General features: G+C 43.5%; 1 protein-coding gene across 5 annotated transcripts in view; it reads right to left on the reverse strand.

Annotated features, from left to right (window-relative positions):
* The window catches only part of ACBD6 (acyl-CoA binding domain containing 6), a 149,436-nt gene that overhangs the window by 75,040 nt on the left and 50,043 nt on the right, over window positions 1–24,353 (reverse strand). For all 5 annotated transcript variants that reach the window (XM_073356570.2, XM_073356573.1, XM_073356575.1 and 2 more), the window contains 2 exons: window positions 22,813–22,895; window positions 4,120–4,225 (listed from right to left, as the gene is read on the reverse strand). In XM_073356570.2, the coding sequence (XP_073212671.1) occupies window positions 4,120–4,225; window positions 22,813–22,895 (189 nt within the window). The remainder of the gene's footprint in view (window positions 1–4,119; window positions 4,226–22,812; window positions 22,896–24,353) is intronic.

Consider the following 24,353-nt stretch of genomic DNA (forward strand, 5'->3'; position numbering starts at 1 on the left):
ACAGTTCCCTCAGCCCCCAGTTTTTCTCATTGAGCTGTACACTCATGTGGGTTTACCAGTGTCCACAGTGAGCAGACCTTTCAAAGTGATCAGGGGAAACGCCTGACAGATTTATCTCTTTCCTCATTCAGATCTTCTATAGCCATGTCTCTAGTACCACCCTATATCACCAATCACTGTATGTGGTTCTGGTCTCAGCTCAATAAAGTTTCACAGCCAGCAGATATCTGATTAATTCTGACAAATGCCTCCCTCAGCACCCATCCTGCCATTTGAGCAAGCCACTTGCAAACACCATTTCCCCAAAGTGAGGACTTAGCTCCTGGGAACCTGAAGTCACCAGCCTTTCTCCCTCTGCTCCCATCTACATGCTAGTCTAGTACCTGGTCACCACCACCTCTTCCCATGCCTGTTTCCCTTCTACATGGGATGCTATTCTCCCCTGCAAACCTGACCTGCTTCCTTTTTCCCTGCTTCCCTTGACATTCCTTTCCTATGGATGATCTCTGTTCCTTGAGGTTAACTCCAGTTTCTTTATCAGCTCCTAGCTTAATGGCCCCCAGTAGTCACAGAGCCACCTGCAGCTTCTCTGGCTACAGCCATAGGGCCAATTGCCAGAGGCCAGCCTTAGATAGCTGTAGCCACTCGTCTAAGGAGGGGTGGCAATTCCAAGGCTGAGCATGCTTGAATCTTGGAATGGCGGCACTATGAACTCTAAATCGTCAGCGCTGACCCTAGGCAGCTGCAGACTCTGCAGTTAGGTACTTCCTCCTCTAGGCCATAGCTTTAAGTACCTGAGATGCCCATCTCCTGCAGCAGAGGCCACCAATTCCCACGCACCCCTCAGCTAGCACACAGTCGAGCAGAAAGTGTAGCCTCAATGATTTTGGAGGCTGGAGTTCCAGGGGATTCCCATCCCTGAGCAGCAGCTCTGCAACAAGCTCACATGGCCCCCCTCCGTTGTGGGACCAGGACCCTATGAAGACAGTGGAGTTACCCTGTGTATAATCAGTTCTGTCCAAAGCCCGCTGAAGTGAGTGGGAGTCTTTTCATTGTCTTTAATGGGCTGTATGTAGAAGCAAAGGACCCCATTCTAGACTCTAGGAGCAAAGTGCATTCTATGCTGCACTGGTTTACTATTGTAACCGGAAGGTCTCACATTACCGAGTGAATAAGCAACACCTACAGCACCTAACTTTTTCTGAGAGGCTTCCCACCCAATTACTAAATGTAAACCTGCTTCGTTTACCAGGGCTGAAAATATCAGGTAGTATGGTCACAAAAGCAAGGCACTTCTGAATTCTGTAGGAATTTTGGATGTGCACAGAACACAGACAAGACTGGTTCCCGCATGGTTACAAAACTGCAGTAAAGGGGAACAATTTTCAGCTTGTGTGATTGGAGGATATCCATAATAATATCCATATTATAAGACTGTTCTACATAAATGAGGAAAAGTTGAGGTGTCTTTGTTATTCTTTTGTTCCACTCTTCGTTTCTGTGGGGAATTTACCAAAGCAATATTACGGTCTTCTTTTTAAACAAACAAAACTAAAAAAAATGGTAATGGCTGTTGAAAACAGCAATTCCAGCCCTAGTTAGCACTGGGAAGATATCAGCATTTGTTACTCAATTTTATCCTACTTTTTCTACAGCAAACAACAGTGGATCAGGATATTTGATTGGGAAGAAATGAAGTAACAGCAGCTTAAATTGAGCTTGAACACTCCTGAATTTTGAGGATGTTCAAATCTGGAAGGCAAGCGCTAGATTTCCTTTCTAAATATTAGAGAAATCTGGAAAGAAAAAGCCGATTTCTGCTTCCATGGCTCAGAAGTGGAAATCCTCCTGTACTGTACCTAAAGTTTCCCAGGTCCTCTAGTAGAGCCTCCCTTTTCTTACTTATCATTTTAACTTCTAGTGGGATCCAAATACCTCCCTTACTAGGCTTCAGATAGAGAAGTGTACTGTCCATTTAGTCCACCCAGTTCCCTCTTTGGGGGCTGCCAGGCAAGGTCACACCAGCATCCCTAAGCCAGTCTGGGGAAGTCTTCTGAGGGAGATATCTGGGTCAAAACCTTCTACTCCTTGGGCATACTTGTTCCCTACTCACAGTGCCACCCCCTTCTAGCAGCCAGCTCTCCATTCACAGCAAGCTACGGTACATCGGGTCTCACAGCTTCCCCACTCCCTCCCCCACCCTTTCCTGTTGATAACTACCAAGGGAATGCTGGGAAATGTAGTTCCTTCCCTGCTCCAGGGCTGGCTCTGTAGGCAGGAAGCTGGCCAAGGAACTACAGGTCCCAGGGTGCTGTGGGTTCTCAGCTCCCATGCTGGATCCCTGCTGCTCTGAGGCTCAGGTTGCAAAGAGGGGAGGAAGTGAGTGTTATGGGCCCCCTTCAGAGCTTGGGCCCAGCACTATGGAGCCACTGGCGCCATGGTAAATCCAGTACTGATCTCCAGCAGGTAGGGGTGTCCCAGAGCCCCTCACCACAACTTACAGCAGCCTTGTGGCTAACAGTCAGGCCATAAGTTTTTACACTGTGCTAACTCGGAAATGGCCCCAGAAAATTATACCAAACTTTTAAAGGAATTGTGATCTTTTCAAATAACAAACTTCTGGCTGAGAACAAAGGATGGGAAATTTTAGCACAAAGGGGAACTTTCAGGGAGCTATAAGCTTCTGGAGGATGAGGAATATAAAAGAGTGCCCCTTCAGTCAGAATAAAGCAATACACTGACTGCTCATACTACAAGATCTCAAAAGCGATTTTTTTATTACTAAACTACACTGCAGTTAGTGAGAGCAGCTCTGTTATTTCTGGGCTTGCAACGTACACTGGCTGTTTAACTTTGTAACTTGTAGTCACTAGCAGGATTGATGGAGCTCCGTGGTGCTGTTGTTATAGTGCTTCTGCGTGGCAAACAGTCTCAGTTCATTTAATCTATGATGTGAAATTCCAACCCTGATTTTACCCTCCCTTCCTTTCCCCCTAAAAATTAATTCACATCAATTCCTGATTAATAATAAAAGGCCCTACCATCAGCATTCAGAGCCCCAGCCGGGGCTGTCATGGCTCAGAGGGCAGAAATCTGCTTAGAGCTACAGGAGAACCCAACTGAATTTGTAGCGTCTCAGTCTATGAATGTGTAAGCACTTCATCTGTTCGCCAAAACACAACGCACTGGGAAGCAGCGGGTAAAGGTAGCTGTATGTATTATGGAGCAGGGCTAGGTGGCAGCGTATAAGGGTTCAAACCAATGTGATAAAGATGGGAGATCATTAGTTACAGACTGATTGAACAACAGAAGTGTATGTGTCCATTCAAGTGTTTTCTTTTACAATAAATATCTGTATGGAAAAATAAGACCAATTCATAATATAGATACTCATTTCCTTCTTGATGCTGTTGTCAAATTACTAGTCAAGGTCATGTTAGTTCTTTCCCAGCTGTGGGACCTAGTGACATTGCTTTGACTCTGATTCTTTCTTCAAGGGCTTACAAACAGGAAAAGCACTGGATGGTGGTCACACTTTTAGTCAAGCTGACAAATCTAGAATTATACTTTCGCCTTCTGTCTGGCTAATCGAGAAGAGACAATGACAAGTTCCAATATTAAGTACTCTTTAGCCTTTCTGGTCTAAGGCTGTGTAGCTCTGGATGGAATCACACATGCCCAGACTAGTTTATCTTGAATGGACTGGCAGACAACACTCACTGGCCAATTCCAAACAAAAAAGCCATTGTTTCCTACTTTTGTTCAACCAAGCTCATTGTACTGAAGGGGAAAGGGCTACTGGGCACCAATATGGCTCTGTTAAGCTCTTACTTTGAGTCCCAGCTGGCATTTTCAAGATACTGCAAGAAGGAAGCATCCTGGCACTGATATGGCATTATTGTTAGTAAATCGATACTACTAAAATCCCAGCTGAAACTGGAATGGAATTACTATTTGTTTTCAAATGGAATACACTGCTGTCTCAACCAGTAGATGTTTGGCCAACTATTTAGCACTTGTTTTATAACAATTCTAAATTGGGAATTTAGAAAAAGGTCTGGGGTGGTGAAATAAAGCACAAAACCAGCACAGGATCATTGGGCTACTTTTTCACCATACCTCTTCATCTTTCATATTCACGTCCACTTTTTTTGATTGTATGACTTTGGTTACATGGTCAATGTTGTTTTCTCTGCAGTAATCAAATATGTTCTTGTCTTCCTCCCTAATTAGGAAACAAAAGCAAAAAAAGGGGTCTTATTGGATAAAACAAAGGCTACACACATTAGATGCTAGCTGTGCTGCAGACACACTCATTTTAACAGCATCACTGCAGGGGAACAGGTTTCCAATGTTTTGCACGACGACTAATGTGTTTTGTCAATATAAGATAGCTCAGCCTGCTTCTCTAGAAAACACAAGTTAGTTTGAACAACATGCTGAAAGAAAAAGACATGTATACTTAATCCAATAAACTCCCACAAAGAATCTGGAATGTAAGACCATGCGAGTCTTGGCATAAGTCATTTCAAATCCTACTGATTACATCAAGGCGAAATATGGTCCTTTTCTTTTCTCAGCGATGTAGGCAAACCCCCATATAAATGTCACATGCCTTTTCTAATCTTCTCCTCCTATCATTGCTGGTGGCAGAGAGAGAAAACTTTCTTCTTAGAATCAGCCTCCTGCCTGCCAGATTCCTTCACTGAGGTGTCTGGGACACTATAATTCACTAAAATGGAAGTGACAAATCTGGCAAGAGGAGAGACTGGATAACTCTGAAGAGAAAACATTCCATATGCACATATCTCTTAGCCAACAGTAACTGGAAAGGGGGGGTCACGGAAAATGACATTTTAAAATTGTTTTAGGGGTTCTCCATCATCTCCCAAATCTTGACAGGCTTCACATTACAACAACATACACCACTAAGTAGAAGATGGCCTGGATCCCCCTGACTCCAAGCAACATCTGTGTATGTGTCAAATAGAAGACGATGTTCAAGAAAGAAACCAAGACCCCTCACTCTTCCAAGAAATCAGATACACTGTCTCTGCCATGCAGAATAGGCAGAGCCCTGAAAGTCTGCGGATATCCACTATAGATCTGCAGATATTTGCATCCATGGACCATTTTTGCAGATCGGATGCAGATACAAATTTTATACCCATGCAGTGCTCTAGAAATAGGGACTGACTTTGTGACCCAAAATGAGACCATTCCTTGGACAGCTTTGCTGAAACATTATTTAAAGTTGTGGTCAAACATTCTTTGGGGTAACGTTTCAAAGTGATATGCAAAGATTTCATATTTCACCCTGAAAATCCCACTGACGTACAATGGGAGTTGCCCAGGTAATCCCAAGCCATGACTATGAAGATTTATCACCTTAAGTCTAATGCATGGTGAAGGCCCATTTGTCATCCCCCATCATGCACACCTCTCTGCAGGACATGATAAAGCTCTTCCATGCTGCCATAAGGGGCTGTAAAATGTCGTTAACTCTGTTAACCATACTGTTTCATATTGGCTGGTAAGAACAGAAGGCTTAATGTGTTGTATCACTCCTATCATTTAAAGATCTATTTATACCTCAGATACCTGCAGCACCTTAACTTGTAGATTCCCCTGCACGTGAACAGGCCTGAGTGAATGTGCATCTGCTTTCTGTCACAGAAGCTGGGCATCAGCTAGTTTCAACTTGGGCCACTGATCTGAGAACAGTCGAGCTTTGTGTCAATCTTGCCAATACAGAGCAGTGTAAATCATAGCAATCATTCATAGACTCACAAAAGAAATACCGGTAGTCAGAGCCCTGGTGACACTCCAAGGATCTCACAAAGGCCTTGTCTACACACAAAAGTTGTACCACTTTATCTATACCAGCACAAGCCCCTAGTGTGGATGCAGTTATGCCAGTATGGAAAGGAGAGTAAGCTTATACTGGAATAAGCATTTTTATAGCAATAGACTGTGTCCACACTAGGGGCATGGCTACACTTGCAGATGTAGAGCGCTTTGAGTTAAACCAGCCTTTGTAGAGTGCAGTAGGGAAAGCGCTGCAATCTGTCCACACTGACCGCTTCAAGCGCACTGACGTGGCCACATTAGCAGCTCTTGCAACGGCCACAGAGAGCAGTGCACTGTGGTAGCTATCCCAGCATGCAAGTAGCTGCAACATGCTTTTCAAATGGGGGTGGGAGGATGGGGTGGAGTGTGACAGGGAGTGTGTTGTGTGTATGTGGGAGGAGAGAGAGTGGGTTTTGGGGGGGCTGAGAGCATGTCAGCATGCTGTCTTGTAAGTTCAGACAGCAGCAGACCCTCTCTCCCCCTCGTCTCTCTCTCTCTCACACACACACACACACAGCATTCCACAGTAATGGTTGCTTTGTCTTGGAGCAGATAAGCATGCCGCTGTCAGAAACGGAGCTTTCAAAGGACATATCCGCATTCCTGCAGTGATTCCAAAGCAACAAGAAGAGTGGTCACTTGACTTAAGGGGATGTGATGTTTCCGGAGGCTGATCAGAGCACAGTAATGCAACACCTCTCGCCGAGGCAAAGTACCAGGAGCGCTCACTTCTCGCCGAGGTGGAGTACCAGGAGCGCTCACTTCTCGCCGAGGTGGAATCAGAGGGCAATTTTTACTTTACTCTTTTGTCTTTTTGTACTTTGTTGTGAATTATGCTTTGTTCCTCACCTCACAATTACTTTTTGCTCCCTCCGTGTCAATGAACCAGTTAAAAAAAGAAAGTGGTGATCCTGAGCTCCTGCTGTAGAAAAAGTGCCAGGACTCACTTCCTCTGACCTCCAGCTCACTTTGAACATTGCCTCTTTGGTATCTCACTCCTCTGCTTTGCATGCAAAGAATCCTTTCCTCTATCTTGGATGCACAGCACACAATTGTTGACTAGAAAGGTTCAAGGTCTGATAGTTCAGCTATAGGACTGGTATTTGGGAATGCTAAAAGATACTCCTCTGACTTCTGATCAGGTCTCAAATGAACAGTCTTCAGAGTTCTAGTCTGTATGCTAAACACAAACTCCCAAGCAACAACCATGGCTTCAATAGATCCAATCATTAAGAGCTCAGGTTCTAAAACATTCCTATTGATAGCTGAATAGCAGCTATACACTTTTTATATTTTCACTTGATTAAGAGAAAGACACCATTAATGTTTAACATTTTGGCTCTATCAGTAGATTTTCTCTTTGGTTCACAGAAAAGAAATCCAAGTAAATTATTTTTTATACAAGAGGTCAGATCTACACTAGAAAAGTTATACGGATATAGCTGTGTCATTGAGGATTGTCACTAGTATAAGCTCTAGCGTGGATACAGTCATACCAGTACAGCTTATGCTGATTCCCAAAAGGCATAAGCTTTACCAATATAAGTACTGTTATACCCATATAAACCTCTTAGCATGGATGCAACTTTGGGTACATCTACAGTACGAAATTATATCGAATTTATATAAGTCGATTTTTCGGAAAAGATTTTATACAGTCGATCATGTGTGTCCCCACTAAGCGTGTAAAGTCAGCAGAGTGCATCCACAGTACCGAGGCCAGTATCGACTCTCAGAGCAGTGCACTGTGGGAAGCTATCCCAGAGTTCCCACAGTCTCCACCACCTATTGGAATTCTGGGTTAAGCTCCCAGTGCATGATAGGGCAAAAACAGTCTCGTGGGTATTTCTGGGTGCATGTCGTCAGTCGCCCCTCCCTCCATGCAAGCTCTGGCAGACAATCGTTTCGCGCATTTTTTCTGCCATCGTCAACCGTACACCACTGCTTTCGCTGCCAATCTGTTCTCCTGCTTTCCTGCAGCAGACAGTGCAGTAGGTCTGCAAAACTCTGCTGTCCTGCAACTCATACAGAAGGCCTGAAAGCCATCGTAAACCGTACACCGCTGCTTCCGCTGCAACTCTGCTCTCCTTTGTTTCGCGCCTTTTTTCCTGGATTACCGTGCAGGCACCATAGCACGGCAAGCATGGAGCCCGTTCTGCTCACTGCTGCAGTTGTGACCATTGTAAATACCTCGCGCATTATCCAGCAGTATGTGCAGAACCTGCAAAACCAGGCAAGGAAGTGACGACAACGCAATTACGATAGCGATGAGGACATGGACACAGACGTTCCTAGAAGCATGGCATGTGGCGATTGGGACATCATGGTGGCGTTGGGCCAGGTTCATGCCTTGGAATGGCGATTCTGGGCCTGGGAAACAAGCACAGACTGGTGGGACCACATAGTTTTGCAGGTATGGGATGATTCCCAGTGGCTGCGAAACTTTCGCATGCGTAAGGCCACTTTCATGGAACTTTGTGACTCACTGTCCCCTACCCTGAAGCGCAAAGATACCAAAATGAGAGCAGCCCTCACAGTTGAGAAGTGAGTGGCGATAGCCCTCTGGAAGCTTGCAACACCTGACAGATACCTGTCAGTCGCGCATCAGTTTGGGGTGGGCAAATCTACTGTGGGGGCTGCTGTGATCCAAGTAGCCAACGCAATCATTGACCAGCTGCTATCAAGGGTAGTGACTCTGGGAAGTGTGCAGGCCATTGTGGATGGCTTTGCTGCGATGAGGTTCCCTAACTGTGGTGGTGCGATAGATGGAACGCATATCCCTATCTTGGCACCGGACCACCAGGGCAGCCAGTATGTAAACCGCAAGGGGTACTTCTCAATGGTGCTGCAAGCACTGGTGGATCACAAGGGACGTTTCACCGACATCAAGGTGGGATGGTCAGGAAAGGTGCATGACGCTTATGTCTTCAGGAACTCTGGTCTGTTTGAACAGCTGCAGGAAGGGACTTACTTCCCAGACCAGAAAATTACTGTTGGGGATGTTGAAATGCCTATAGCTATCCTCGCGGACCCAGCCTACCCCTTAATGCCATGGCTCATGAAGTCGTACACAGGCAGCCTGGACAGTCATAAAGAGCAGTTCAACTATAGGCTGAGCAAGTGTAGAATGGTGGTAGAGTGTGCATTTGGCTGTTTAAAAGCACGCTGGCGCAGTTTACTGACTAGGTTAGATCTCGGCAAAACCAATATTCCAATTGTAATTGCTGCTTGCTGTGTGCTCCACAATATCTGTGAGAGTAAGGGGGAGATGTTTATGGCGGGGTGGGAGGTCGAGGCAAATCGCCTGGCGGCCAATTTCGCACTGCCAGACACCAGTGCGATTAGAAGAGCACAGCTGGGCACGCTGCGCATCAGAGAAGCTTTGAAAACCAGTTTCAGGACTGGCCAGGCTACGGTGTGATAGTTGCGTTTGTTTCTCCTTGATGTTACCCGCCCCCTTTCTTGACTCTAACTGCCTGTAAGCAAACCGCCCTCCCCCCTTCCATCACAGCTTGCAGAGGAAATAAAGTCACTATTATTTCAAAACCATGCATTCTTTATTAGTTGATTAAAAACACAGGGAGATAAAACACAAGGTAGCCCGGGTGGGGTGGGACAGGGGGGAGGAGGGAAGGACAAGGCCACACTACAAATCAAAATTTAGGCTATGCCAGCCTTCTGCTGCTTGGGCAATCTTCTGGGGTGGAGTGGGTGGGTCCCCGGAGCCTCCCCCCTCGTGTTCTTGGGCGTCTGGGTGAGGAGGCTATTGAACTTGGGGAAGAGGGAGGCCGGTTATACAGGGGCTGCAGCGGCTGTCTGTGCTCTTGCTGCCTTTCCCTCATAAGATCCACCAGACAGCAGAGCATGTCAGTTTGCTCCCCCATCAGCTTGAGCATGGCATCCTGCCTGTTCTCATGGCGGTCACTGAACGCTTTCCAGGACTCTGCCATTGTTTCCCTCCATGCATTCAGCTGTGCCCTATCAGTGTGGGAGGACTGCATAAGCTCTGCAAACATGTCTTCTCAAGTGCATTGTTTCCACCATCTAATCTGGGCCAGCCTCTGGGACAGAGTTGATAGGTGGCGCGTTGAAACATTTGCACCTGTGGGAGGAGAAAAAGGGAGGGTAGAAGTTTAAAAGACACATTTTAGAGAACAAAGGGGAGACTGTTTCTCAGTGAAACAAGCAATTCATAGTACCTAACACATGTTATTTCTGTACAAGGTCGCATTTTGCCTTTTATACTGATTGACTGCATCACACGCGGCTGGGCAACAGCATTCAGCTTGCAGGCAGCCATGGTAAGCCCTAGGGGCACGTGGAGTTCTGCTTCTTCTGCATTCATTACAATGCTTTCGAACTGTGGCGACCTCCTATCCCAAACCAAGCAATGCCTGGTGGGTTGGCCATTTAAAAGGAGGGCCTGTGGTCTCTCTGGGATGTCTCACACACACACTACCCCGCGCCCTTTAGGCCAAACGCCAACAGGCCAGTGTGGATGGGTTTCCCACCACGGGCTCTGACCCTTTAAGCCAAACGTGAACAGATTTTTCCTGTAGTTATACTGGACGCAAATGCATCCCAAGTCTTCAGGGCAAACGAATCAGTAAACACACTTTCTTTTAACCCCTGCATCATATTTACAAAAGGTACACTCACCAGAAGTGCCTTCTCCGGCGTCATGGTCTCAGAGGGTATTGGCTCCAGGGTGATGAACAGTTCCTGGCTTCCGGGGAGAACGGATTCACCGCTTGCTGCCTGTGCACTGTCCTCCTCCTCCTCCTCTTTCTCCTCCAAAAAATCATCCTCCCCGCTCTGCGAGAGTCCCCCCTTGCAGGTGCCACAGACAGTGGTGGGGTAGTGGTTGCGTCCCCCTTCCAGAATTGCATGCAGCTAATCGTAGAAGCGGCATGTATGGGGCTGTGACCCGGAGCGCCCGTTTGCCTCTCTAGTCTTTTGGTAGGCTTACCTGAGCTCCTTGATTTTCACACGGCATTGCTGTGTCCCCCTGGAGTAGCCTCTGTCCGTCATGCCCGGGGAGATTTTCGCATATATATTTGGGTTCCTTTTTTTGAAACGGAGTTCTGACTGAACAGATTCTTCTCCCCAAACAGCGATGAGATCCAGTACCTCCTGCTCGGTCCATGCTGGAGCTCGTTTGGCATTTGGGACTGCATGGTCTCCTGTGCTGGTGGACTCTGCATGGTCTCCTCTGCTAATCAGGTCGCCACACTGACCAAACAGGAAATGAAATTCAAAAGTTCCCAGGGCTTTTCCTGACTACCTGGCTAGTGCATCTGAGTTGAAAGCGTTGTGCAGAGAGGTCACAGTGGAGAATTCTGGGATAGCTCCCGGAGGCCAATACCATCGAATTGCATCCACAGTACCTCAAATCCAGAACAGCGATGTCAATTTTAGCGCTACTCCCCTTGCCCAGGTGGAGTAAAGAAACTGGTTTTAAGAGACCTTAAAGTCGACAAAACTGGGTTGGTTGTGTGGACGGATTTAGTTTTAATTCGATATAACGCGGCTAAATTCGATATAATCGCGTACTGTAGACCAGGCCTCTGTCTGTTTAACAACACCAGTATAAACTGGCAAAGCTTTCTAGCGCAGACCAGCCCAGAGCAACTTCCCAGTAAGATCGACAATTCTCTCCCAAGGATGCCTGGGCCTGGTCTACCTACACAGGGGCAACTGACTGGCATAGCTATTCCAGAATAACTATTCCATGATAGTTAGTCCCATATGATTTAGCTATTCCAGAATAACTCCCCTGTGTGGATGACACTTATTCCAAAATAAAGTCACTTATTTTGGAAGTGTGTCCACATTGGGGAATTATTCTGGAATTGCTATAGCGAAATAGTTATTCTGGAATAACTATGCTAGTCAATTTCCCATGTAGTCATGCCCTTGGGAAATTTAGCATTTCCACTTGAATTTGCCAAAAATAATTTGAGCTCTCCACCCACCCAAAAATATTCTACAAATGAATGCTCAAAATTGCTAAAAGCCCCAGATTCAAATAGATGGATGGAAAGAAGGTGTGTATTAGTCCCAATGAAGACATCCTAAGTCTTTATGTAATTATTTTGTTTCCTATGCATCTCAGACATGAGAAAAGTAGATCTAATCCCTCATGTGCTTATACGTTTTCACATATATAGGAAGCCACCAAATGAGAAAAAGGAGAGAACCCAAAGGAGGTTTTGGGTTTAGAGAAATTGGGTTGCTGAAGGATCAATAATGAGATTCAGAGTCTCTCACCTTTATGGCTTGAACCAAATACAAATGAGGACTGGTATTATTAATTTGTTACATGCTGAAATGGTGCTCAAGGTTGTAGAAGACACAGATAAGGATACACAATGGGAGCTCCAGGTGGGGAGACTTGGAATGGTGAGGGTTTGGCTTTTTCCTGATTATTTATTTTTACTGAAAAATAGTAGTGTTTGAGAGAATATATGAAATGAGTAGCTATGTTCAGTCCAATCCCATGTCGATATCTGTACAGTCCACAAATGACACTGACACCCTTGGTGGCAGATTCAGCAGATAGGCCAAGAACAGAGTAGGCATGGAGCTTATAGGTCAGTTGAGAAGCAAAGCATATGAACAGAGTAAGGTGGAAAACATTGCACTGTTGCTGCCTGAGTGGTAATGAGGATAAATGGAAGATTTAAAATACTACGTCTGTCCATCTGACACCTTTCACCCACATTAAGTTACAAAAGCGACAGATAACCTTAAGATACCTACAAACAGTAAAGATCACAATACTCAAGTTCATAGAAATGCGCATGGCTTATTACTGAAAAGGTGCAGAGGAGATAGGAAAGCTGCGTAATGGGAGCTGTAGTTTTGCCTCCCTCTGTAGATTATTTCTATAATGTTAGAGTCACCTTCTAATATTACTGATCCAATAAAGGTCAGCTGGAACCAGTGTTTGTTTAAAGTTGACTGCAAAGTTGTGCCCTTTTTTGTTTCCTTATGATGGACAAAGGAAGCTCCAAAAATTTCTCCCCTCTCCTTCCTCCCCCCACACTATCAAAAAAAGAAAAAAAGGTGTTTTTCCGCACTCCACCCATACTACCACCCACCTTAGAAGTACCAGGAATGTCAAGTCTAATCTTCATTGGAGGCAGTAGATGTGGAGTGGGAACTTTCTCAACCTTAAAAGAAAAGATGTGGCAGGTCAACTGAATCTTAGGCCTTGTCTACACTGTCACTTTACAGTGCTGCAACTTTCTCACTCAGGGGTGTGAAAAAACACCCTCGAGTGCTGCAAGTTTCAGCGCTGTAAAGTGACAGCGTAGACAGTGCACCAGCGCTGGGAGCCACACTCCCAGCACTGGGAGCTACTCCCCTTGTGAGGGTGGTTTTTTTTTATTTTTATTTTATTTTAGAACTCTCTCCCAGTGCTGGTGCCGTGACTACACAGCACTTTAATGTTGCTAGTGAAGACATACCCTTAAACAGATCTTTTCTTCCAACTCTTTACAAGATATTTGAGTTAAACAGCTGTTAAACCAAAGATTTTTGTCAGAGTTTGAATATAAATAATTTGCTGTCAATTAACCATGCTTTACTTCCTCATACTGGCTCTCTAGTCATCCATAGAGACTTCCAGAAAAAAAAATACTTAAATTTCTTATGTTTAAAAAAAAAAAAAGAGTGTATGGAATGTCTCTTCTTCCAGGGCTTTCAGACCTTTCTACATCAGAAAGAGCAACACCCAGTACACCGCCTTTGCAGGCCATCTTTAAAACAAAGCAGCAAACAGATACCCATGCTCCATCACTATCAGTCTCCTTCCCCCTTTCTGTGAATTGATCAAAAATGGCTTTGTGCAGAAAGATTTGGTGGAAGCACACCACCTTGCCCAGGAAGAGCCTGTGTGCTGCAAACAGGTGGCTTTGCCCGTCTGCTTGGCACAGTGCCGCTGAGCATACTGAAGCTCAATGAAGCACAGAGGCAGGCAACCATCGGAGCCAGGAGACACTTGCAACAGTTACTGTTTAAGTCAAGGCCCTCTTGCCCCAAGGGACCCATTTTCACGTAATCTATAATTATCTCTTCGCTTTAATCGCCTCATCACTTTGGAGGCTCTCCTGGGCACAGGAAGAGGAAAAGCTCATTAACTGAACCTTTTCTCCTCTCTCCAGCCACCCATAGCTTTTAATTGCTTGGTGTTGTTATTATCTATCAGTGCAACTGGGATCATTTTCATAAGAAAAGGTGGTGGGAGGAAGGGAGGTAGGCATGTGTCCCTGAGGTATGCACCACAGACAAACCTTTGCTTTCTCAATTATTTATGCCAGCTGAGGTTTTACAGTCTGAATAAATCCGTAACTGAAGTTTATTCTGAAGAGTCAGGTTTTCTCTGGGGAGGTGTTGCCCACTTGCCCGCACACTAGTGTGCTGTCCTCAGAGAGCATTCCGGATGTAATAAGACATGTGTCATCCAATTCCCCCACCCCTCACAAAAATGCACGTGCAATTTTGTAGATTAGCAGCATTGTAGGATGAGGAGCAGCAGTTTAAAACCCAAACAGTGGCTGCCATTTAACACTATCATTTCTCTCTGTGACAGGGGACCATCCTTTGCTAGCTTAGTATTTGAAAATCAACTCAAGCCGGGGGGGCGGGGGGGGTTGAGGCCACAAGTGGGTGCAGTAAAACCTAGAGCAAACCAACAAAAATGTCAGTTCAATAGCCTTAAAACCATAATCTCATTACAAGTAACATTTGTCATATGAAAAGGGCTGTATCTAAAACAACACTAAGTTTAAAAAAAACCCCAAAGCCTGCCTAAATTTGTGGGTGTTTTGTTTCTGGCTCTTATTTGCAATAGGGCTGTGCATGCTGCAGCTTGCTTGGTTTTCTCCAATCAGAGGAGTTCTTTCAGAGGAAATTTATAGCCCAACATTTGTGTGAGTGACAGACGACTGAGCTGCATCCATTCTGCATGCGCACACATCATACCAGTAAGAGCCCTTAATTCCCAGCGAACCAAGAACAGTCTAATTGTGATCCTTATTTCTACAGTTTTATGATCAGTTAAGATGAACGCATTCCCAAAGAAGAAAACACACACTCTTAAATCACTGGGATGTTTTCAAAATCCATTATTGTGAATAAATAGCAACTTTACAAGTCTATAGTGGAAGCAACTCTTTAAAATTCTGCAGGCCTTTGTGTCTGACCACATGCAGTGACCTCTGGTATTTTCTGCCAAAACAGTTCATTTGTCTCTCAGAACAACTAATCAATTCCAGAGCCCATCAATCATTCCAGTTTTGCCCTAGTGTGGTCTAGCTCTGTGGGGGCCAGATGGCTGCCTCTCTTTGGGGGATTAATAAAATTTTGATGGTTTATGTGGCATCAGATGGACTACGAAGCATGATGGGGACTATCAAATCTTTGCACAGGAGAAGGCAGGGATAAGAAAGTGTAGCCCATCATTTGCTGACATCTTAGTTCTTGCTCTATGTCCAGTTCCTAACCTTATACCTTACACCATTAAATCAGGGCCTCCTAGGAAGTACATAGAGCTCAGAAGTCCCCTTTCCCTCAGAACATGCCAGGTGGGGATTTTTGTTAGAAAAGGGCGTCCTTCTTAAATATCCCTCGCTATAATCCAAATTTTACTTGGTTCACAAATTATTTAGTGTTATCCAACTTGTATTTCTAATTTAATTTATTCAGAAATGATTAATCAGGAAACTGAAACCTGAGAAAACCAATGCTCAAGAAACACATCTGAGACAAAGTTAAGTTGCCTGCCTGCACAACTATGAGGAACTATTTATTTTAAATGAAAAAAAGTAGCCACACAACAGCATTAAATTATTTTCAGATTCCTGGCCAGTCTCTGCAATGAAAACGCTTCCACTTACCTGATGCTGGGAATATAAGATGTAAATTTTTTTTGATGATATAGAATAATATCAAACACAGCAAAAATTTATAGTGATTATTTGCAGTTCTACAGTATTTTTGATGTGGTCCCTCATTTTGTATCTTACATAAAAGATTTTTTGCTGGTGACAGGTAAACTTACCTCAGTGTTTATTAACCAAGCTTCTGAAGCTTCAATTGCAACTGTTTGTGGACAAATGAGTTCAATTTTGTACTAGTAATGAGAGTTTAGAAAACAGAAGATGGGAATAATGCTTGTGTTATATGAAACAGAAAACATCACAATCACGATATTATTTCACAGGATTTGGAATCTCAGAAAATTTAAAATCCCTCATTCAAGAGGAAACTTCAAGTTCTACCACGATTCAACAATGGATGTTATTTTTCTATAATGCCCAAAGTGTGCTGGGCAATTTACAAACAAAGAAAAGGAGACACAGTTCCTACCCCGGGGGTTTGTGATCTCAACAATGTAGTGTGGCAGCAACTGTTCTACACCGGGGGAGGAGGGGGCACTCCTGCTCATTATTGACGTGATTATTAATGCCCCCTCCAGGAGGACAATATCACCCCCAAAAAGATAAAAGCTAAGCCTTAGTGCAAGAAACCTACTTTTGTTATTAAGTGCTGATTCACATACATATAAATACATTATTTAATTGAATCAGTTTCTAAACTGATCTAAATAAACGAATGCAATTTCCTTGTGTGGACATTCTTAAATCGGTTTAGAAACTGGATGAGTTAAATCAGTTGATATTTGTATATGTAGTCTTGGCCTAATATTTTTCTGTTTTTCCATTCTGCCTCAAATCCTCCCGTTGAGGAAAATCACTGAGAAAGCTGTAAGAAACCAACACCTCAACTCTTCTAGCTTCCTACATCCCTGTCTGACTTTAGTCCTGGACAGGACAAGGCAATTGCATATTGGCCAACATTTTCAAACTTGAGTGCCTAAAACTAGACACCTGATTCCACACTAGGCACTTAAATGTGGATTTAGATGCACTCCTTTAAATACTCAATTTTGAAAACACTGGCTTTATTTCTTTTGCTGATGACCTTCTGTTGATGTACAATAGTCCATGATGATTCTGTTAGATCTTTCAACAGCTTCTTACACAGCTGATCACAAAGTGCTGTTGATTTGTCTTCAACTCCTTTTAGCAGCAGATGGGTGTGACAGGTTCGGTCACAGAGACCTCCTTGGGACTGTCACCTGATGTGTTGAGACTACCTCCGAGCCCATGTTCTCTGCCAGTTTGGGCCTCCAGAACCCTGCCTTGTTGAGCCAGGCATGCCAGTTTGCTCCAACACAGACCCAGGGTCTGAACCACGCGCCCCAAAGCTGCAGACTTAACTGAAAACAACTTAAGAAGTGCTCCTGTCTCCAGCACCAGACACTCAGCTCCCAATGGGATCCAAACCTCAAATTAATCCATTTTACTCTGTATAAAGGTTATAAAGGGTAAACTCAAATTGTCCACCCTCTATAACACTGACAGAGAGATATGCACAGCTGTTTGCTCCCCCAGGTATTACTTACTTACTCTGGGTTAATTAATAAGCAAAAGTGATTTTATTAAGTATAAAAAGTAGGATTTAAGTGGTTCCAAGTAATAACAGACAGAACAAAGTAAATTACCAAGCAAAATAAAACAAAACACACAAGTCTAAGCCTAATACATTAAGAAACTGATTACAGATAGGTTTCAGAGTAACAGCCGTGTTAGTCTGTATTCACAAAAAGAAAAGGAGTACTTGTGGCACCTTAGAGACTAACCAATTTATTTGAGCATAAGCTTTCGTGAGCTACAGCTCACTTCGTTGGATGCATACTGTGGAAAGATAAAATCTCACCCTGAGAGATGTTCCAATAAGCTTATTTCACAGACTGGACTCCTTCCTAGTCTGGGCCCTATCCTTTTCCCTGGTACATTTCTTGTTAGCTCCAGCTCAGATGGTAACTAGGGGATTTCTCATGACTGGAACCTCCTTTGTTCTGTTCCACCCCCTTATATAGCTTTGGCACAAGGCAGGAATCTTTTGTCTCTCTGGATCCACATCCCTCCTTCTAAATGGAAAAGCACCAGGTTTATGATGGATTCCAGTACCAGATGACATAGTCACACATCCTGTGAGACCCCGCCAAGCCTTCATTCTTCCGGGCCTGACTCACAAGAAGGCTTGCAAGTAAGCAGAGCCATTTACAACCAGTTGTCGTAGTTGATGGGAGCCATCAAGATTCCAAACCACCATTAATGGCCCACACCTTGCATAATTACAATAGGACCTCAGAGTTATATTTTATATTTCTAGTTTCAGATACAAGAATGATACATTTATACAAATAGGATGACCACACTCAGTAGATTATAAGTTTTGTAATGATACCTTACAAGACATCTTCTTCATGAAGCATATTCCAGTTACATTATATTCACACTCATTAGCATATTTTCATAAAATCACATGGAGTGCAATGTCACAATGGGATTGATTTATTGTTGCTCCATTCATTTCTTCATGAGAAGACCCAAATGGTTGTGACAGGCAACTGCTCGTTTTCCCGTATGGCTATCGCATGCAGGCGTCTATAGGTTTCAGGGGTACTGGCTTGAAGCAGGAATAACCATCCAATACATGGTTTCCGCTTTCAGTGCTGCAACTATAAAAACTGTTCCAGCACTCCTGAAAGGTTCCATTTATTACTCAGTTTCTGGTCAATGAGTATATGGATGCTGCTTGGCAAGATGGTGAGGTTTGGGGCTTCAGAGCCATTTGCTTATTATATTCAGCTCCACGTCTGTCTTCTCATTAAATCTGGATTCCTTTCTTTTCCAAGCATGCTAGTGAAGTTAGGGTCCTGGATGAAGGCTAGATGGCTTGTCTGGATAGATCTGAAGATAGAGGGGATACTGGTGGCAGAGTAGGTTGATTTAAATCACTTTAAATCCCAAATTTTAATCATGATTTAAATCAGCAAGCAGGATACCTTGATTTAAAATAACCAATTAAAATCTTGTTTTGCATTTATACTTTTTAGCTATTTTCCTAAAGAAAAGTTGATTCTCATTACCTTTGGTAACCATTAAAACATGTTTTTGATAGCCTGAACCAGTCTTGTACCATCTGCATTTGACCCTGGAGACTGCAACTTTTCATCTCTATTCTGGTTTCCTGGCACCATTCAAAAGCTTCTCAAAGGGCAGAATGCAGTACCTGCCTCTTAAGTAAACAACTGCATTCTCCACTGGTACCCAGTCTGTTTCCAGGTACAAGTCTAGATACTGGTTATGTAAGAAGCACTGACTTTGGTATTTGGCTAGCTCAGAGCTTGCCTTTCCCCTATATCTTTTGCAGCAGTTGAATTCTAGGGAGCAAATGGTAGGACATTCTGAAATTTTTTGCTTTTTGTGGCTAGCCAGAAACTAAGTTTGGTGAGAGTTATATTGTGGTGATGATGATGGATTCAAAAAAAGCATATTCTACATGAGGTGATTTTTTTCATATGTTAGGACTCTGCAAATACTTACATATGTGCTTATCTTTGAGCATCTGACTAGCCCTACCAAAGTTAATGGGACTAATTTATGTGCTTAAATTAAATTTGTGCTTAAGTATTTGCTAGATCAGGGCATTAAATTGTTCTTTTCCCCCATACAACTCCACAACCAGTTACAGCTCTTCCACAATAGGTTTGTGTGTCTTGCACTGAGAACCACCACATTATCTGCACATAGTTGCCTATGCAACTGAACACTGCAAAGAAATTACTGTCTTTGGTGTGCAATAGGAAAATACAAGTTTCACCATACTGTATAATGGCATTCACATTTTAAAAACAGGGCTGGTGACTGAACATTTGACTCTATGGCAAGACATCAGAATCTATATCTAGGAGCATTCATGGAACAGAATCTAGAAAATTAACAGAATGTATTTTGATTCTTCCCCTTCCCATACAAGGTGTCCTAAAAAAAACAACAACCCCCAAACCCCCAACCACTCAACTTCTCGGGCAAGGTAATTCTACCCAGTATCCAGCATCAACCCCACTTTACTGTGTCACCTTGATACAAATCAGTGGTCAAGCTTCCATGTCTTCACTTGCCTAGTATGCCACTGCCATCTTTCTTAGGCCTGGTCTATGCAGAGTTTTTGTATCAGTATAACTATGTCACTTAGGAGAATGCAATATAATTGCATTATTGCAATCCTATAATTGCACTAGGTACAATCCCTAGTGTGATGTTGCTAAACTGGTATGCATGTGGTTGTACCAAGATAATTTATGCCCATATGCAAAGGGAAATAAGATGCATAGGTAGGAGCACACATGTACCAGTATAACTATGTCCACACTTGGAGCTGTACCACTTTATACCAGTATAATTAAAATGGTACAACTTGTGTGTGCAAGAAATAAAAATATTCTGTAGAAGGTCAGCAAGAACACTCAGAAAGCACAATCATTAGCACACTGCTTAGTATTATTAGATGTACTGCAGAAAATGTTTGCAGGGTAAATTTTATATTTGAAAAATATTTATTGTTGCATTTATTTGTAAATTCTATGTGAATGACGTACTCTGGGGGGGGGGGGGGGGATGACACAAAAAACCCACTGCTCCATGTGTACCAAAAAGAGACTTAGACTACAGTAACTCCTCACTTAAAGTCGTCCTGGGAAACGTTTCGTTGCTGATCAATTAGGGAACATGCTCATTTATAGTTGCGCAATGCTCCCTTATAACGTCGTCATTTGGCAGCCGCTTGCTTTGTCCACTGCTTGCAGGAAGAGCAGCCCGTTGGAGCTAGCTGGTGGGGGCTTGGAACCAGGGTGGACCCGCAGCCCCCCTGTCAGCTCTCCGCTGCCCTAAGTTCCCTGTGTGGCAGCCGCCCAGGAGACTATCAATTGCCAGGCAGTTCAGCTGTCCCTCCCCCCACTGCCATGTGCTGCTCCTGCCCTCTGCCTTAGAGCTGCTCCCAGGAGCCTGCTGCTTGCTGTGCAGGGGCGGGGAAGAGGGGGATTAATGTCAGGGTGCCCCCCCCCTCAGGGCATCCCCCTTACCCCATCTCCATAGAGTGTGTGTTGGGGGGGAAGACAACAGGACTCAGGACGGAGGGAGCTTGCTGGCAACAGCTGCTCTCTCAACTTTCTGATCTACTTAAAAAGGCAGTGTACATAGAGTGGGGTCAGGATACTTAAAGGGGCAATGCACATCTCTCTCTCTCACACAGGGTGTCTCTCTCTGTCTGCCATGCTGTCTCCCCTCCCTCCATTCATGTTGCCTTGTAGAGTGTGAGGCTACATGAACAACGTATTAACCCCTGAGGGCTCAGCTAAGTGCTAGTTCATCATTTAGCAGTAAGGCATTCCCTGGGAAATACCCCACCATCTTCCACCCTCTGATTTCACCACCTCAACCAAGCTTCACAATCATCATCGCTGTGTACAGTATTAAACTGTTTATTTAAAACTTATACTGTGTGTGTGTGTGTGTGTGAGATACAGTATTTTGTCTGGTGAAAAAAATTTCCCTGGAACCTAACTCTCCCCCCCGCCCCTACATTAATTCTTATGGGGAAATTGGATTCACTTAACATCGTTTCACGTACAGTTGCATTTTTCAGGAACATAACTACAATGTTAAGCGAGGAGTTACTGTACTTAAACCAACTAGAATTATACTATACTTGGTGAACTATACTTGTTCACTATACTACTATACTTGGTGAACAACAAGAATAAGAGGGGAGAATAAGAAAAGCACTAATCCATGCAGCCTACTATGCTGACAGGATTATGGAGTTAAACCTACTTGAAGCTTAACACCCAGCATTGACTAGGTGGTTTCAGATTCTAATGTGCCACTGTGGCTCAATGAGTAGCATTTTTATCTCTAGGTCAGGTGGTCATGAGTTCAAGGACCTGGGTTCAGACCTAATGTTGCCAGAACAAGACAGTTTGCTGGCATCTAGAAGTGCTATTCTTCAGATGATATGCAAACCAAGATCACATCTGTCCATCTTTGGTGAATGTCCAAATGGAAGTTAAAGATCTGTTGGCCCTTTCTGAAAAGAATACAGAGATAACCCTGAAGTCCAGCTTTTCCATTTCTCAGTAAAATAGGATGCAATGCCCAAGGAAGTGTTTGAACTACTGCCAGTGTTTGCTTGTTCAAACACAGTACTATCAATATCCAGCTCAGTGTCTTGTACAGCACTTTGGAATCATCCATTTATGATTTATTTTCCATTGCAAGTCACACAAATGCCATGTTACACTTAAACACTTTAGGATACTTCCCACTGAGTCTGGGATATTTTAGAAAGTCAAAGTTCACTTATATTTTGATTTCCTGAGATCAAAATGATGGAATATGCACAACAAAACAGAAAGAGAAAACACATATAACCACATGCTTGCAATATGAGAGAGCAAACACCACTGTAGGAACATTTAATTTTGCATTTGCTGACTTTTTTCTGGTTTACCCTGAATTTTAATGTTTCAGTCTCATCTATTTTGCATTTAATTTTCTTTTATATTTTAGTTCAGAAGTATCTTAGTTGTCAAACAGCAACCATTCTTGCTTGACTGCATTTTTGCTATGCAAGCTGGAGAGGGAAAAAATTAAATTTAATACAAGACAGGGCTTCCCAATGAAGCTGTATAGTGTCTGCTTATGGAACCTTAATTGCTATACACAAACTCAGTATTATTCAAAGAAATAATTGTATTTTAAAAAACACTTTTTTGGATAACTACTGATACACAATTCAAGAGGGCAATTGGTGTTTAACAGCAAGAAAGAAGACATTGTCCCCTTCCTATATCTCCCTGAGAGTACCTGGGAGCAATACAGACAGTTATTAATGACTATGGACCTGAAAAGTTCTTTTCTGTTTTTTATTATCCTGCTGGAGTTGCCACCACACTTGTTTGATGTTAAAGAAAAATTCTTAGAAAAATTAAAGTAAGTTAAACTGAAAACATATCAGTGCTAAAAGACCAGACGAGATAGTCACCTGATGGTTTCTTCCTGATACAGCGAGCTGACAACTGGGCCTCCAAACCCAGTTTTTCCTTCCTTTCCTCTCTTCTCTGGTGTCTGAAAGAAAAAATTGGTAGAGTGACATGGCTTTCAGACTCAGTCTGTTTCATGCTGTCACTTTGTTTTTTAAGGGCATGGAGGGGAATGATTCTTTAGGATCCTTCCTCTCACTTCCCTACAATCATGCTCAAATGCTTCACATATCTGTTACATCTCAGGGCTCCAAAAATCAATCAATGCTATTCTGAGCACAGTCCAGAGGGAGTCTCCAGAGAGGCACAACAAGGCACCTTCTCTCTCCCTCCCTCCTCACAAGAACGAGTCCACTGCCTGCACAGTGCGCTCAGTCTCGGCCGCTTAGGACCAAAGTGCTAATCCTTTGGGAGGCAGCATAATGTCATGTTACTAGACTGAAAAGCTCACCTTTATTAATCTATTTAATATAGATTTACATTAAATTTTATAATGGGTTGCATTTCCAAGTGATTTACTCCAAAGAACTCTAGGATTCTCAATGATTTCTACCATGACAGAAAAGAACAATTAGAATACTGACGAGTCCGGTGGGGAAGTGAGGAAACAGACTGACAGAGCGAGATGGGTACCCAGAAGTCACTTACTACAGGAGAGGCCCAACAAGGAAAATAACAGCACACCACTGGCCAGCACGTACAACCTCCAGCTTTAACATTTCCAGCACATCATTAATGATCTACAACCTATCCTGGAAAATGATCCCTCACTCTCAGAGACCTTGGGAGGCAGGCCAGTCCTCGCTTACAGACAGCCCCCCAAGCTGAAGCAAATACTCGCCAGCAAATACTCACTACACATCACACCACAGAAACACTAACCCAGGAACCAATCCCTGTAACAAACCCCGTTGCCTACTCTGTCCCCAGATTTACTCTAGCAACACCATCAGAGGACCCAACCACAACAGCCACACCATCAGGAGCTCATTCACCTGCATATCTATCAATATGCCATCATGTGCCAGCCATGCCCCTCTGCCATGCACATTGGCTAAACCGGACAGTCTCTACATAAAAAAATAAATGGACACAAATCAGACATCAGGAATGGTAACATACAAAAACCAGTAGGAGAACACTTCAATCACTCTGGACATTCAACAACAGATTTAAAAGTAGCCATCCTTCAACAACAAAACAAAAAAGCTTATGCCCAAATAAATCTGTTAGTCTTTAAGTCTCTAAATCTGTTAGTGCCACCGGACTCCTTGTTGTTTTTGTGGATACAGACTAACACAGCTCCCCTTTGATAATTAGAATACTGATAGCTCAATATATAGTCTATGGCCTACACTTCAAAAATGACTAGTGATTTTGGGTACCCAATTTTAGACACTTTGAAGTAGCCTGATTTTCAAAAGGTTCTCTGAAAATCAGGTCCTTTTAGAGGCCATAGAACCGCATCCACCCACTCCTGTAATGGACCCTTAACCTCTGGCTGAGTTACTGTAGTCCTCAAATCATTAAAGATTTCAAGTTA

Source organism: Lepidochelys kempii, chromosome 8, assembly GCF_965140285.1.
Source record: "Lepidochelys kempii isolate rLepKem1 chromosome 8, rLepKem1.hap1, whole genome shotgun sequence".
Classification (NCBI taxonomy): Eukaryota; Metazoa; Chordata; order Testudines; family Cheloniidae; genus Lepidochelys; species Lepidochelys kempii.